General features: G+C 41.2%; 1 protein-coding gene across 2 annotated transcripts in view; it reads left to right on the top strand.

Annotated features, from left to right (window-relative positions):
• WDR26 (WD repeat domain 26) overlaps positions 1-16,110 on the top strand; it is a 39,491-nt gene extending 23,381 nt beyond the window's left edge. For both annotated transcript variants that reach the window (XM_037138773.2, XM_037138772.2), the window contains exons 9-14: positions 2,257-2,376; positions 3,598-3,743; positions 4,262-4,340; positions 4,619-4,748; positions 8,342-8,527; positions 11,458-16,110. In XM_037138773.2, coding sequence (XP_036994668.1) covers positions 2,257-2,376; positions 3,598-3,743; positions 4,262-4,340; positions 4,619-4,748; positions 8,342-8,527; positions 11,458-11,483 — 687 coding nt within the window. In that variant the 3' untranslated portion in view covers positions 11,484-16,110. The remainder of the gene's footprint in view (positions 1-2,256; positions 2,377-3,597; positions 3,744-4,261; positions 4,341-4,618; positions 4,749-8,341; positions 8,528-11,457) is intronic.
• The last annotated feature ends 227 nt before the right edge of the window (positions 16,111-16,337 follow it).

Genomic DNA, 16,337 nt, shown 5'->3' with positions numbered 1-16,337 from the left:
GCCAGGTAGCCTAGTTGATCTGAGTGTGTCCTGCTACCCAAGGTTGTGGGTTCAATCCCCAGTCAGGGCACATACAAGAATCAACCAGGGAATAAATAAGTGGAACAAATAGGTGTCTCTCTCTCTTGCTCAAAACTATATATACACACACACACACACACACGTATGTGTCTGTATACAGTTATGAACATTTGTGTGTACGTACATACACGTTATACAATATATCTGTATTCAGAACACACCAAGATAAATTACAGATATATTTTACCCCTCAAATACTTAAGCATGTAGCTCTATATTACCAGATGCCATCATCTTAATCTCAGAACATTAACTACAATTCTCTACTATCTAATACTCATTTTATAATTACCATATTTTGCCATGTACAGTGCTGTCCTGTGTATGATGCACACTCATGTTTTTGGTCCAAACTTTCAGAAGGGAAAAATCTTTCATTTAATTTTTAATTAATTAAGTTATTTATTTGTTTATTTATTTATAATTAGAACCAAAACTGTCATATTCCAAGATATTATTTTGCATATCTATATCATACTGATTTCTAGAGTTATACCATTAAGACATAAGCATAAATAAAAGAATTAAAAGCACTTGTATAAATACAGAATCAGTATTACCCATATGTATAATGCAGTTTCTTATTTTTCCTTCAAAAAGTGCACATTGCACAAGGCAGAATATGGCACGAATCCCCAGTCATCCCCATTTTTATTAGACCAGTATGATAATTGGGGCTGACGAGGCAGGGCTGGCAAAGCTCGGAATAGAATAGATTCTTGTCCAAACAGGTTTAAAGGGAATCTGACCTAAAAAACACAATTTTTTCCTTAAAAGCTTTTTCCCCCTCTCATAGGGAGGAATTACCTAGTCATGATCCTATAACAGATTTAATTTATAGTACCTGTGTGGTCTCTTCCTTTGAGTCAGTGTTGAATTTCTAGACAGTGAAACTGTAGTCTAGCTTACCTGTTTTCCTATGCATTACTTCATAGACTTGTTCCAAAAGGGTGGTCCTTCTTTAGCCAGTTCTCAGATTGTCCCTTTTCGTTTCTAGATAGGTTCCAAATTAATAGCCTTCTATGCTCACTACCCCGAGCATAGCAGAACAGACCATTTCAGAGCCCATGAGCTAACACTCCAGAATCGGAGATGACGAGGGTTTAGCTGTTGCGTGTGTGTGCGCTTCTAGACGTTTATTTTAACCGTTTATATCGAGCAACCAGAAACGGTGGTGGGTGAGAGCAGTTAACAGCAGGGGGGAAGGATTTTCGGATGGCTGAGTATTTTTTCCAGTGTAAGGGACATCTGGTTTTCTATTTTTGTGCCCTCTTTGCTTTTATTACTTGGCCCCATTTCCTGATCATACACTTTGTTTTCACTCTCTTTTTTTTTTTTTTTTTACTTTTGATTACCCATTTCTCACAGGAAGATTATGCCCATGTACTTTTTATTATACCAAGGGCAGCTATTATCTCTCAGATCCTGTTTCTAATCCATGAACAAAATGGAATCAAGACTAGATTAACTGGTATGTGTCTACCTTCTAAGTTGAATAACTTAGAAAAATAACAGGAGGTTATTTGAAGGTCGTAACACTGAATAGTCTTGCTTAGTTGGGAATGCTTTAGAATGGCTGCGCTGAATCATACAGAAACTCTTTTCTGTTAATTTTTAATGGGAAAAAAGTTAAGTATCAAAAAAAATAATTTTCATTTCTTTCCCATCTTCCCTACTATATTTTGAGTACCTTGAAAATGAAATTTAACATAATTTAGACTGTGTACAGCCTTGCCCTAGTTTATGAGTATACTTTTTCTACCCATTAATTATGTTTTTGAGGAATATTTAAAATAAAATATATAAGGAACTATGGACTAAGAAGTAGTGGAAACTCAGAAGGAATAGCTGTATAGTTTTAGACTTCTTATCCTACCTGGGAAAAGATACATGTTTGAATTCATGAATATAATTGACTTAAGGTGAGGGTTTTGTGGGAGTGTATGTCATGGTGCCTGTTCTCTGGGTCCCCTATGCCAGGCCCTGCTCAACTCCTAGGTTGTTCTTCAAGTCTTTAATTTCTCTTCTGAGGGCTGTAAGATTTTTTTGTAAGGCCAAGTTAAAGTTTTCTCCAATTAAGAAAACTAACCCGTTAGTATTTTTTTTTCTTTTTTTTACACATTCCCTTTACAGGGGTATCTTGAAGGTCTTATTCACAGTTTTATTTCTTCGTAGACGGGAGAGCTAAGGACAAAGATGAGCCAATCTCATGAAGACAGTTTAACGAGTGTGGCCTGGAATCCTGATGGGAAGCGCTTTGTGACTGGAGGTCAGCGTGGGCAGTTCTACCAGTGTGTGAGTATCCGGTCCCCCTTTCAGATGTCTCCTGGCTTCAGGGCCAGCTTGGTTTTGTTTAAGTAAAGAATTCACTTGACTTTTCTAAAATACACTATACAAAGACCTACTTTATTATTTTTCTAGATAAGTGCTGTCCAGTAGAACTTTCTGCGTGGTTTTTTGTTGTTGTTGTTCCTTTTTTAACCATTTCAAGTATAGACTTTGAGTTTAGTAAAACATTTAGAAATTGTTTTACTAAATTCGTTCTTATAAACAAGCTACTACTGTATAGGAATGGAGATTTAGAGATTAATTTTTTTGAGGTTTCTATCCTTTGAATTTTTTGTATTAGGAGATGATGAGATTCATAAATAGACTGTCTTAAATATTTAGGAATAAAAGTGGTGGTGGCTGCTACCAGAGAACTTTTCTCTCTTCAGTGGAGGCGTCTCCTAACCAGCGCCTGCCCTGCTCATCTTGGATTGTTGGGGTCATAAAAATCAGGCTTCGGGCAAGGGAGGCTGTGGTGCAGACAGCGCCGTTATGCCTGCCTTGATTTCTCTCTCATATCACGGCCTAATACAGTTCCAGTAGTCACTTGTAGACTTATTTTTAAGACTAAAACAAGATAATAAATCCATCAAATGGAGTGAAACTCATGGAACTCGGTGCCGTGTTATCCTGGGTGGAAAACGGCCACGTACGTTTCTGCCGACTTTGCCACCACGGACGACGTCCGGACCTTCGGGTACAGGGCTCGGTGGTTCCCAAGTCTGTGAAACGCCCCAGCACTTTGAGTGCTCGCCAGGCTGGTGATCCTCAGAGCTTTGACTCAGAGCACGATACAAATTTGGGAAAGTTTTTAAAAATAACATGCCAGATTCGTAAGTTTCATAACTGTAATCTTTTTCCATATTGCACTTTCTAAATGCTGTAGGACAAATTCCAGTGTAGTGAATATTAAAGGACTGTTTTCTAACACTAGTGAGGCCTTTACTTGGAACCTAGTGATAATTTTCAGAGGCTCTCTCCCACCCTGCTTCGGTGGTGGCGTGGTGAAATTTGACCTGTATTCAGATTTGCCTGATTAACAACACTTAATGGAACAGTCTGGTTGAGATTAATCTCAGGAAAAGCCAATCTTATTACAGAAAGACTGTGCTAAGGAATCCTGTCGCCGCTCGGTTTGCTTTTGGTGTGCGGTTCGCTGTAGCAGCTCCCTGTGCATGTCTCCTGCAGGACCTGGACGGGAACCTCCTGGACTCCTGGGAGGGCGTGAGAGTGCAATGCCTTTGGTGCTTGAGTGACGGGAAGACTGTCCTGGCGTCAGACACACACCAGCGAATTCGAGGATATAACTTCGAGGACCTTACAGATAGGAACATGTAACTATTTTTTTTTATCCATCAAAGAACCCCTGTCTGATTTATATTAAAATGTATAGTTGAGCCCTGGCTGGTGTAGCTCAGTGGATTGAGTGCAGGCCTGCGAACTAAGAGATCGCGGTTCGATTCCCAGTCAGGGTACATGCCTGGGTTGCAGGCCAGTTCCCAGGGGGGGACACACAAGAGCCAACCACACATTGATATTTCTCTCCCTCTCTCCTTCCCTTCCCCTCCCCTCTAAAGGTAAATGAATAAAATCTTTTAAAAAATGTATAGTTGAACTTGCTCTCAGAAGAAGAGTTTTGTTACGTTTTGGTTTGATTTTTTGATCATTTGGATTGGTGGTCAGGTGATACTTAGTCATCATTAACTCAGATTCTGTTACTTGATTGAAATGTAGTGTAAAGTAGGGACAACAGACAAGATTGTGGTATGTAAGCTAGAAAACTTGATGTCTTAATAATTTGAATGTCTTCATTCCTGGTATGTTGCTTTGACAAGTTATTTTCTGGTTACAGAGTACAAGAAGATCATCCCATTATGTCTTTTACTATTTCAAAGAATGGCCGATTAGCTTTGTTAAATGTAGCAACTCAGGTAAGTTTGTTAATACAATGTAATTCTCAGAAAAATTTATCTTAGTTCTCATTTGAATTGTGATTTTTATTATATATATAAATATTTATACTAAATATTAAATTCTACAGCATGTGTTTGATCCAAAAGTGTGTAGAATCAACTTGAAATTCATCAGAACATTGCTGTTGTGCATAAATTGAAAATGTTCCATCAGGCAAAGGGATGTTCACAGGTTGCTTTTTAAACTTCTGTTGAGTTGAGGTCGAGTAAATAACTATCTTCTCTTTTGCCTACAGGGAGTTCATTTATGGGACTTGCAAGACAGAGTTTTAGTAAGAAAGTATCAAGGTGTTACGCAAGGGTTTTATACGATTCATTCATGTTTCGGAGGCCATAACGAAGACTTCATCGCTAGTGGCAGTGAAGGTAAGTCGTTTGTGTCACTCTCTGTGCTCGGATACTGATGGTTTAAGTTTCTCTTGTTTCCTCAGTTTGGGAAGGCGGTCATGTCTCCACGCAAGCTCAGGTGCGAATTTAAAATTGTAGGAGTTACTTGTCCAGGACACTGTTGGCTTTCCCGTTTTGAAAAGACTGTGTCCAAGTTGTCAGAGACCAGTAGTGCCGGTTCCAACCGTGTAGGATGAGCTCAGTGCATCTGTCAGATCAGAATCTACTTACATCTTTTATATGTCGACTTGTGTCTTTGTAAGACCGATGTTTTTCAGAGGTCAGTGGTATCTCAAAAGTCAAGGTTAATTTTGATGTTTTACCTGTACTTGAACAGACTTGACTATAGTTAGATCTTTGGCATTTCTTTAATGGCCGAAGAGACTAATTTAGTTTGATAATTTGTATAGTCTCAGAAACACTGAAATTATAGAATTACCTCTTTTTGAATAAATTTTTTCTTCACTCTAACAACATTGGGCAGTCTCACTTAAAAATATAAAATGTCTGCCCCAGCAGGATGACTTAGTTGGCGTGGCACCTGTGCATCAAAAGGTTGCGGGTTTGATTTCCAGTCAGGTCACAGATCTAAGTTGCAAGTTCGATCCCCAGCACAGGAGGCAACCCATCCAATCGATATTTGTCTCTCCCCACTTCTTCTCTCTCTAAAATCAGTAGAAATGTATCCTCTGGTGAGGATTGGTTTTTAGTGATATTTTTTATATGTCTGTCTGTATGTATGTAATTTAAAAGATATAAGCACAGATAAGTAAGGCCGTATTAAAAGTTAGTGTATTTTTTAAGGTGATAGAAAGAAATAATGGCAAATTATTGCAGTTTTTCATTTACATGTTTTCTTGAGTCAACTGACTATACTGTTCTAAGTACTATAACAGCAAATTATTTAACTCAGTTTTTAAAATACTGAATCTGTTTTTACGAGATACTCCAAGGACCTGGATCATGTTGGTAAACACCTCGGTGATGCTCCGTTTTTTGTGTGAGGACTTTAGTGCCCCCTCTTGCCGAAAAGCCAACCCTGCCAGTAGATAAGAGGACAGCAGGTGACACAGGAGGTTTTCCTCTGCACGAAGGTGTCCCTAAGGGTTAGGACAGAGACATGTAGGAATCTGGACTTTAACGTAAAGTATAAGGATTTATTCTTTTCCCCCTACCCCGCCCCCAAAAAGAACAGTGACAGATAAGGTTAGAGGAGAGGAGGGTGTTTGTTAGGTGACAACCGAGAGTTTACTTCTTTCCGGTTCAAACAGTCTCTACCTGTCAGTTCTCCCAGCCCCTGCCGGTGTCTGGTTTACTGTAGCGTGGAGACAGCCTCCTGCTTTCCTTCAGGCTCCGCCTGCTCTTTCCCCTGTGCTCTCGGCAGTCCTTCGGGGGGTTTTCCCTCTGATTGTGCCTTACAGGCCCCTGTAGTTCTTAAAAATACATATGGCTACTATCATCCCTGGTAATGCTATTTTTTTTCCTAAGCCCAAACTAACTCAGAACAATGTAATCATACCACATTATATTTTGTTTAGGGCTAAACAGGAAACATTTTTTTTTAAATAAATACATTTTTTAAGGTTCAGAAATCTTTTTTTTAAAATATTTTATTTACTTGTTTTTAGAGAGAGGGGAAGGGAAGGAGAAAGAGGGGGAAAAAAACATCAGTGTGTGGTTGCCTCTCATGTGTCCCCTACTAGGGACCTGGCCTGCAACCCAGGCATGTGTTCTGACTGGGAATCGCACTGGCGACCCTTTGCTTCACAGGCCTGTGCTCAATTCACTGAGCTACACCAGCCAGGGCAGGAAACGTTTATTTTGAACAGCATGTGGATATAATGAGAATATTGCCTCCCAAGATGACCACAGTAATTCATTTGTCATTTATTTTTAAGGAATATGTCCCAAGGACCTTCCAAATCCATAAGTATGTGATTGTCTTTATCAAACTGAACACTTAGGAAACCTTCCCCCCCCAAAAGTTAGGCCATTACTCAGGTGTTTTCATTATGCCAGCGACATGTGGAAGAACTACTTAATTTTGTACCTTTGCATAAGAACTGGGGTCCCAGACTGACATGGCAGGCAGGGCCTGGTCACAGAGCTTGTCGTTCTGACCTTTGACGATGTCAGTTCCATCGCTGCCTGTCCAGCAGAGGCGCCCCCTTGGACGTGTGTTCCCGAACACAGCAGATTCAGTGCATGCGCACCCTTCAGGCCTGTCGTTTTCCTCCTTCGTTGACGTCTTCAGTTCGAGGAGAGGCATAACTAATTATTCTCTTTTGCTTTTCTTTTTTTGCTATTTGCATTTTCTGCAAGGAAAAATATATTCAAAAGTTATTAACAACAAACACTTTCTAGGAAAAATAAATGCAGTTCTTCAATGACTGTTGTAGCTTTTGCTTCACATACACACACAAAACATGTTCAGACACAGTCCCAGCTTTTTATCTTTACATTAGACGCTTCGAAACCAGCGCATACTGTTTCACAAGTTCATTACCTTTTCACGACTCGGAAGTTCTCCCAGTCAGCAGCACGCCCACTGGGAGTTCCCACGTGGACCACACAGATCTTCGGATGGAACACCTTTCTGATTTACCCCGAGACTTTGCCTTCTGTTTTTAAGAACCGCCACCTAATTTACTCTTATGGTAATACATGGAGCTTACTGTCTCTGTTCATAATGCCTTTTCACATACACACTTATTTTCCCCTCATGGCATGATGAGAAAGTAGGAGCCCCACGTGCAGAGAAGTTACAAAGAGTGGGCACGTGCCCCAAGTTACACAGCTAGTCAGCGATGAGAGCGTGAGCAGAGCTGTCTGCTTCCTGAGCCCACGCTCTGAACCACTGTTCTGTACTTTTGGTCAGGGTTTCTTTGGGGGGATTTGAAGATTAGTTTTATCGTAAAGTTGTTGGGGAGTTTGGGTCCTGCAGTCAGTTCATGCAGTTGAACACAGCCCGCTGCAGCCCCGGGAGCGCTGGGGGTGTGGGCCGGCCGGGAGGCCCACTGCGAGCTCTCCAGCGGGGCTTCCCCTTCACCAGCCGCTGACGTGAGCAGGGTGCTCTGGCCTCCTGTCCGCGGTGGGGGTGAGCGTGCTGCGCAGCCCACGGAGGTGCGGAGGACAGAGTGATGCGTGCACGGTGTTGAGGGTCTCACGCCGTGCAGGCACTCTGTGCGGACTCCGCCGTCACTGCTGTTGTGTTTCGGAGTTGGCTGCTGCACGGCTTCCTCTCACCTCATGTTTCCGTAGCACTTGCCATCTCTGTCGACACTTGCTTACATCCGAAGACCTTGGCCGTGATTACCTATTACCCAAGTATTACAGAATATTGCAGACAGATTTGTGGTGACTTGAGAGCTAACCACCATTTAATAGGAAAACAATGTATATTTTATTAAAATGGTTTTCATAAGGTAATTTGTTAAATTCTCATGTTGTCTTTGTTTTTTTAAGCTCTGATAATCAGGTCATATGTTCTATGAGTGATGAATGGTAATTTAGTCCATTGGTTTTGTTAATGTATAACCACTACATAACTCTCTGAATTACTGTTTATTCAGATCACAAGGTTTACATCTGGCACAAACGTAGCGAACTGCCAATTGCGGAGCTGACAGGGCACACACGTACAGTCAACTGTGTGAGCTGGAACCCACAGGTGCCATCCATGATGGCCAGCGCCTCCGACGACGGCACGGTTAGGATATGGGGACCAGCACCTTTCCTAGACCACCAGAATATTGAAGGTAATGCCACCGCACAGCATCCCCGAGCTCCCCCCGTGAGCCAGGGCCCTGCGTCCTCCAGACTGCAGTGCTTTCAAGCAGTGCTTATTTGAAGTGTGGGATAGAGTTCATTTTCTCCCCTTTTTTAGAGCTTGTACACTACCTTACTCCATAGAGGGAGTTTAATCTAAGATACAGTAGTGGGTTTTGTTTGTTTCATTGGCGACTGTGGGGAGAGTAAGATAGAATGTGCCGCCTTGGTGACATCCAGTTAATACTGTCACTTTAAAATCTTAGGGAAATCTTGCTGCATTATATAAGAAGTATTTCATATTTTAGACCAATGAGAACTAGCCAAGTACACAAAATGTGAGCAACTTAAGAATGATCTTGATTGTGGATTTTACGCTTAAAACTAAACATCTGTTACTACATGTAGCATCAAGCCTGGGCCACGCCTGAGGGATAGAGCAAGAGAAGGGGCCAAATGTATCAGGTCCCCATGTGCCTAGCAGCACGCTAGGCTTACGCATACCATCCTGCGTAAAATCTTCATAGCCCTGCAGAGAAGCGGCTTTCGGCCTCGTGTCTGCGGGGGAGAAAACCGAGCTGTGGCGGGCTGACTAGCCTGTTGAGTGTTGCCACATCTTCAAGCCCAGGTCTGAAAGGTTTTCCCCGCTACTTCCAGATACTTGGAGATGAAGAAGGCCCAGAGCCAGAGGCTGACACTTCAGGGCAGAGCTTAATTGAGCCAAATGACTAGTACTAGAGAGAAGAGACAATGAGAAATTTTATGTAAATGACATATCCCTCTGTTTTCAGACAGCAAATAAAATACTTAGCTTGCTTAGAAGGAAGTAATTTACCTAGGAACATTGTTTTGGTGACAGTGTGTCCCACTTACGTGTTTTAATAAAAGATGACCAACTGCTCTCAGTTATTCCCGATGGAGGAAGTTGTCAGGGCAGCAGCTTGGTTTGAAAAGGCATGTTCTCCGTGCCTGTTTTTTATCTTTGTGTTACAAACTGTAGAAGACTCAACCACGCTTACTGCCGGGGAGGCTCTGCAGCCACAGATGAGGGTGAACAGCATGGAAGGCACACAGGTCACAGAGGCGGAGAACTTCTGCCTGGTTGTCGAGAGCCTCGAAGGGCCTTTTTCGCATCTGTAGGTGGCCGCGTGCCATTCTGACCTTCCGTGTGGGATGTCAGGTGGAATCACCTTCTCTCTGTCCTGTTCAGATGTCTGGACCCACTCTCTTAAGATGTTTTATAAATCTGTAACAGGGATTGTATGTGCTTTTCTAATTTTTTAAAAAGATTTTATTTATTTATCTTTAGAGGGGAAGGGAAGGAGAGAAGGAGAGAAATATCAGTGTATGGTTGCCTCTCGTGAGTCCCCTGCTGGGAACTGGCCTGCAACCCAGGCATGTGCCCTGACTGGGAATCGAACCACGATCGTGTGGTTCACAGGCCCGCACTCAATCCACTGAGCTACACCAGCCAGGGCTGCTTTTCTAATTTTATCAGTCGTTTGAAAGTTACTTCTTCAAATAAGCATGTTGATTTAGAGAAGCAGGAAAGTAGGTATACAGTAGCAGATTTGTAGTAAGTGGGTTCATTTGAGGCAGACCCTGGAGGATGTGAGTGTGTTTCCTCTGCGGTGCACTGAGCAGTCACTGCTCTTTGCTGGACTGGACTCATGTGGACACTCACCACAGTGGGCGGGCCAGGGTCAGCCCAGTTGTGGGTCTGAGTCTGATTCAGCAGCTGTCTGTTGTGTTTTGGCAACACAGGCATAGCCGTAAAAAAGTTTTCATTTACACCCAAAAGAGGAAAACAACTCCTGTGTGATTAGATGTTTGGTTATATGCCGTTTAGGTAGGTGTCTTCTGGGTTCTTTCTTCCTCGCTTAAAAATGAGGGTTTTTTCCCCCCCTAATTAAAGTAATACCTGTTTGGAATAAAATTTTTGGAAAATATAGATGAGGTTAAAGAAGATGACATTCAAAAATCATAACACTCTAAGATACATTGTCATTTAAAATATTTCACATAATTCTATTTCAAAATAGAATTTACCGGCCTTTTATCATAATAGTAGTGTTTTGTACTGTGTTTGTGTGTGGGTTTTTGAGGAATATATAAAATGGAGTAGTCTCAAGTACTGACATGCTACAACTTGGAGGAACCTTGGAAACAGTGTGCTAAATGAAAGAGGCCAGATAAAAAATAGCACCTATTGTGGTTCCATTTATATGAAATCGTCCCGAATAGGCAAATCCACAGGGACAGAACGCAGCCCAGCGGTTGCTTAGGGCGGGGGGCGGAGGCTGGTAGGTGCTGAAGCCTGATGAAAAGGCTCCGAGATTGAGTGGAGAGATGGCTGTCAGTCTCGTGAGTCTCTGAATAACAACTGCTGACGTTGTTCACTTTGAATGGGTCCATTGTGTAGCATGTGAATTGTATTAGTAAAGCCATTGACACACTTGTCACCCCCCCCCACCAAATAAAAGAGTAGGAGGAGTTTTGTAGAATTTCAGACCTAGCTGCTGAAAGGAGGGTTAAGTGTGTAGCTATAATGCAGAGTTATGCCTAGCACGGCCAGGTATTTCTTAATGTTGTGAACTGTCCAAGTTTTTTCTGTTCTGCATAACAATTTCAAGGTTCATTTAAAAAGTTTGAGATTCCAGTATGCTTATTCACCTGGGATCTCCAATATTCAGAATAACCATGAGTATAGACTCTAATATATAGTCTGCGACTGACATTGTTCTATTGACTGTGATGAAATTATAAAGAGTCTGCCTTGATACGTTTGCTCTTTTAATGTTAATGTGAATTGTAATGTGATGCTGATTTTCAAACTTTCTAACTGGTAACTTTTTTCTCCCCCTCCCTTCTTTTTCCTCCCCCCTTACCCCCCACCCCATACATGTCACCTGGTCTTCAGAGGAATGCAGTAGCATGGATAGTTGATGGCGAATTTGGAGCAGACGACTTCTGTTTAACTTAAATTAGTCGTATTTTAATGGCTTGGGATTTGGTGCAAACAAACATGATTGATAGCTGGACAGACATGCTCGTCATGAAAAAAAGAACCATTTCTGAAGCCCGGTTGGGGCCAAACATTTACACCTTGCTTCATAGTAACCAGTTGAGATGAAGCGCGTCGTTAGAACGTTGTCGGACGCCATGTTGAATTACCCCCCATCGGTTGTGAAGAACTGTGCTACATTCAGGCTTACCCATTGAACTCAGTATATATATTTTTTTCCCTCCTGCCTTTTGTCTGGTGGGATACCATTCTTGTTGCTCTTCTGTGTAATGAAGTTTAAATGCTTGTTTGGAAAACTTTATTTAACAGTTTAGAAGGCTTGATAGAAAGAGTGCATTAGTCTGAAGAGTATACATTGGATAGGAAAGAATTCCCTTCTTTTGTTTCTCCAAATCTTTCCGCCTTATTTAGCTTGAGATCTTTGCAGCTTGGTTCATGGATTCTAGCCTTGCCCGTTGCGCAGTATATACAGATCCAGATGATAAACCAGTGAACTATGTCAAAAGCACTCTCAATATTACATTTGACAAAAAGTTTTGTACTTTTCACATAGCTTGTTGCCCCGTAAAGGGGTTAACAGCACAATTTTTTTAAAAATAAATTAAGAAGTATTTATAGGATCAAAGTGACTTCATTTGTATACATTTGGAATCTAAACCAGCCTAAAAACAGTTCCCTCTGTAACTCAGATGTGCAGTGTGACTGATGCTCTTCTGGAAGACCACGCGAGACGTGGTCAGAAACAGTGCTTGGGAGGACGTTAGCAGGAAACTCAGAGTCACGCTTGGAAGGCTTTCCCCCTTTTGTTTTATTCCTGAAGTAACATCAGTACCTGATCTTGAAGAAATTCAAGATTCAAAAAGTGAATTTTAAACATATACCAACATGAGAGATCAGTAGTCAGTTCAGGTTTTCAACAAAGCTTGTTCCAAGTTGTCCTCAATTTTGGGGAATCATTTGGTGAGAGAACTAGCAAAAGAGTATAGACATCAGCAGATGCAGCCACTTTGGAAGTTTATAGTATAATTGAGCTTGTTAGAAGAATTCAGCAGGTTACAAACATACTTAAACCTGGGTTTAAAACCTCATAGTCATTTCTTTTCATTGCCCTTAATATTTTGACATGTAGGGACACACACATTTAGGAAGATTCCTCCTCAGTTTTTCAGATATTGCCATACTGAACCTCATTCTAAACTGGTGCTGTGGATAGTCTTTCCCTCTCCCCTCCCCTTTTAGTTAAGGAAAGGTTTCCTTTATGGAAAAGCACTTTTAATTTTGAGACTTTTGCATTTAAAATAAAGCCAAAAGCCTGGTGTTCACAGTGTGCTTTTAAGTCCCGTAACAGCTGACTGCAACCACCTTATAGACTCCTTTGAAATTCCCTCCCTTTTCCGGTAGAGGATGAATTCGGTGACCACAGCTGTTACGTTGGGAAGAGGAGTGGGAATGTCTCCAGCTAAGATTCTAGTGAAGAAAAAGTCTTGAACTCAATTCCCTTTGAGGCTCAGCCAAGTGCACAATGTAGTTACCATGAGTAGATGCTTTAGGGTCCTTCAAGAGAGACCGGCTTGGTGTCAGGAATTCTTCCTCGGGGGTGGGGTAGGGATAGCAGCAGGGAGGAATGGAAAAGTCAGGGAAAGGGATAAGAGAGGAAAACACAATTGGCCTTAAAATAGCACGGAGTCTCCCACAAGCTCTTACAGCAAGAAAATGATGGATCGTGTTCAGATTATTTTATCAAATTGGTATGTAAAAAGACTTAGGCTCCATTTTGCAGAGATCACCACTTAGAGAATCAAGATTTCCTGTTTTGATACTTCTAAGTTAACTATATGTTACAGTTTATCTGGTACTTCATTTTTCTTAACTAAAATTACTTTTTACTTTAAGCTTGAATAAAAATCTTCATTGGTAACTGTATATAATTAAGTGGCAACTTCTCTTTACCTCAGTACAGTTAAATCCACATTTAAGTGATTCATGGATATACCCTGAAGCCGTTAATACACCCCAGTCTCTACAGAATGTCTCCACAGCTGCTTACAAATTTGGTTATAGTGTGCTCGAGTATATTTGTAACACTCACTGAGATCTGCACCCATTCAGGGGCAGTTTGGCACTCGGATTCTACCCCACTTCATTCACCCAGCCACCCCGAGATCTGAGTTTTCAGAGTGCTTCTCAAGTGCAGTTAAAAACACTTTTAAAAAGTGGAATCAAAAGTGAGGCACATCTTACAAGAACATAACTCCATTAAAAAGGAGTAACAACTATGCAAAGGTTTCCACAGCAGCTAGGTGAGTTTGTCCTCCAGGTCTGTCCTCGCTGGCAGCCCCCTGTATGTACTGGTACCTCATTGTGCCAATTTGCTGTCAACGTGTTTCATGAATTTGCCATTCTGGGAGTGCTGGAAAGGTGAAATCCATGGGGAAGAAACCCAGGGTCCTGTGGTACCAAGAGCCCAATCGCAGACGGTCTGACCCGCAGGTGTCGCTAAGCACCTCTCCCAGTGCTGTAGTCTACACAGGGTTAAGCGGGAGACTGAGCGGAAACTGTCAGGCCAGCTTTGAGATAGCTAACCAATGTATAAACTGAAAAGTACCAATACTTTTTGCAGATAGATCAAAATAGAGTGGAGAATTTTGGCTCCAACAATCAGGAGCCATGTGCTTAAAAATGTTTTTGTTGTTGCTCACTGATAAAGGGCTAGAGCAAGTATGAAATTAAATGTCTTTCCTCCCAATAATTGGTTACTGATAGTACCATGTTGGATTTGGGGATTGCTGAGACTGGCGTGTGGGTGGCGATAAAGAATTGGAGTGGGCAGTTAGTCGGGAGGGATGACAAGGCTTCAGTTTTGGTTTTCATACTTTATTTAGTGTTCATGAGCTACTTTTCTGTTACTCTTACTGGGCAGATAAATGTGTTACATTAAACCAGGTAAGTAGTGTGAACAGAGGAAATTTCACATGGAAATGCCCCTGCAAACGGGCCTGTTTCCGTGGGTGGTAAAACAAAAAGGGATTGCCTAACTTTAAGATAACTATTTAAAATAACATGCTAGTTGAAAGGGAAAGAGTCCAATTTTTTTGTCAGTATTTTCTGCATCTGAAATGACACTAGTCGTAATCCGGTGACTTGTTCTTAGGAGTGTTCTCCCTCTAGAGTGGCATTTCGTGACATTAATAGGAAACCCTTCTCCCCCACCCCCATCCTGACATTCTCTTTTTTAGGGCCCCAGCTCCTCCTCCCAGTGGTAAACCCTGTGGTGCCTCTTGAAAGGCACAGGCCTGTGTCAGTTTCTTTCACAGCAGAAGATGGCTGCTCTTGCATGGGGAGGAAAGAAGACATTTTTCTTAATATCCTTTTTGTCCCATCTCCAAAATGTATAAATATCTTGATTTAGTTTACTCTAGTTTCTCATTCAGACATTAGCAGCTGTCTTTTGGGGTTGCTCTCCAAGATAGTCCTTACACTCAAAAACCACGTCTCATTTAACATAGACTGCTAATTTAAAAGAAGAGGTGAATTTCATTTACACTTAGACACTTTCTAAAAACAGGGTGAACTTAATTGAAATTTTTCAGTGTTAAGCTACTGTTATAGTAGCTGCCCTAACAGTATAAAAACAAAAGCTGTAAAAATGCCCCCTATCTACTTAATCCAGATAGCCCGGAGCTAATGAAACTAATAGTGTAAGAAGGTGTGTGTGTGTGTCTGTGTGTGTGTCTGTGTGGAAGAGAGAGTACTTCATCATAAAGAGGCCTGGGAACAGCCGTTCTGGGTTCTTGTCAGTTTTACTAAAAGTCTTGTGCACATGTGAAGTGCCCTCTCCGAATTTAAGGTTTGGTTAATACTGGTCTATTTTTATAAGATTAAAGAGTGCGTCCCCATCTTTAACTTAAGCATTTTCATTATCAGGGTCAACGTGCTAAAACCGAAGCGTAACATTTTTAGGCACAGATGGAAGAGATGTTATCGGTTCCTTGGGAACGTGTGTGTGTGTGGCGAGGGGAGCAGACCCCCAGGAGCATGTATGTTCTTACAAACCAAGCTGTAGAGATCAAGACGAGAACGGGTGTCGATCTCAAGGTGTCTAAATTGTCGAGATTTACATGGCATTGTGTTGGGACTAGTTAACATTAGAGCTTCTGGTATGTAATAACTACTTGCTACGGACTGATTCAGTGTTTCAAAGGACTGTGTTCTTAAATTGGGGGATTTTTTTTTAACTGCCTCTCAGATTATATTTAGTAGTTTAAATTTCTTTGCTTTATTATTTCATTAAAGCATAAAAATCTTCAGGTCTCTGATATTTATTTTCACTTGTTCTACTAATTATTTACAAAACACTCTGTTAACTTTTATTTTATAAATGTGTAGTATATTAAACATCTTTAAAATTTTGTTCAATTGAAGCTACATTAACTTTGATTTGCTTACTGGGATTTTTTTTTTTTAATACACCTTTACATGTCAGTGCGTAGCACTTAACCAATCGTTTGTATTCCCTTCCAACCCAATAAACAGAATGGATAAGTCCTGCTGGCCGTGTTGAGTCTTGTAGTGTCCATTAATCTGCATGCATAAGGAGTACTTTCTCTGCTTTAACTGACACAACCAACTTGCTGAACTTGACTTTGACATATTTACCTGCAGTTTTTAAAGTGGTGCCTAAGGAAGCACTTGCTTTATCTGTTGGAATATTGTTTTAAAAAGTGCTATTACGAGAAGTCATGGATTAATTTTAGAAAAATTTACTTTTTAACGGA

This window comes from Artibeus jamaicensis, unplaced genomic scaffold, assembly GCF_021234435.1.
Source record: "Artibeus jamaicensis isolate MK-2021 breed Jamaican fruit bat unplaced genomic scaffold, CSHL_Jam_final scaffold_754, whole genome shotgun sequence".
Classification (NCBI taxonomy): Eukaryota; Metazoa; Chordata; class Mammalia; order Chiroptera; family Phyllostomidae; genus Artibeus; species Artibeus jamaicensis.
The sequence above is the reverse complement of the archived record's forward strand: the minus strand, read 5'-3'. Positions and strand labels throughout refer to the sequence as shown.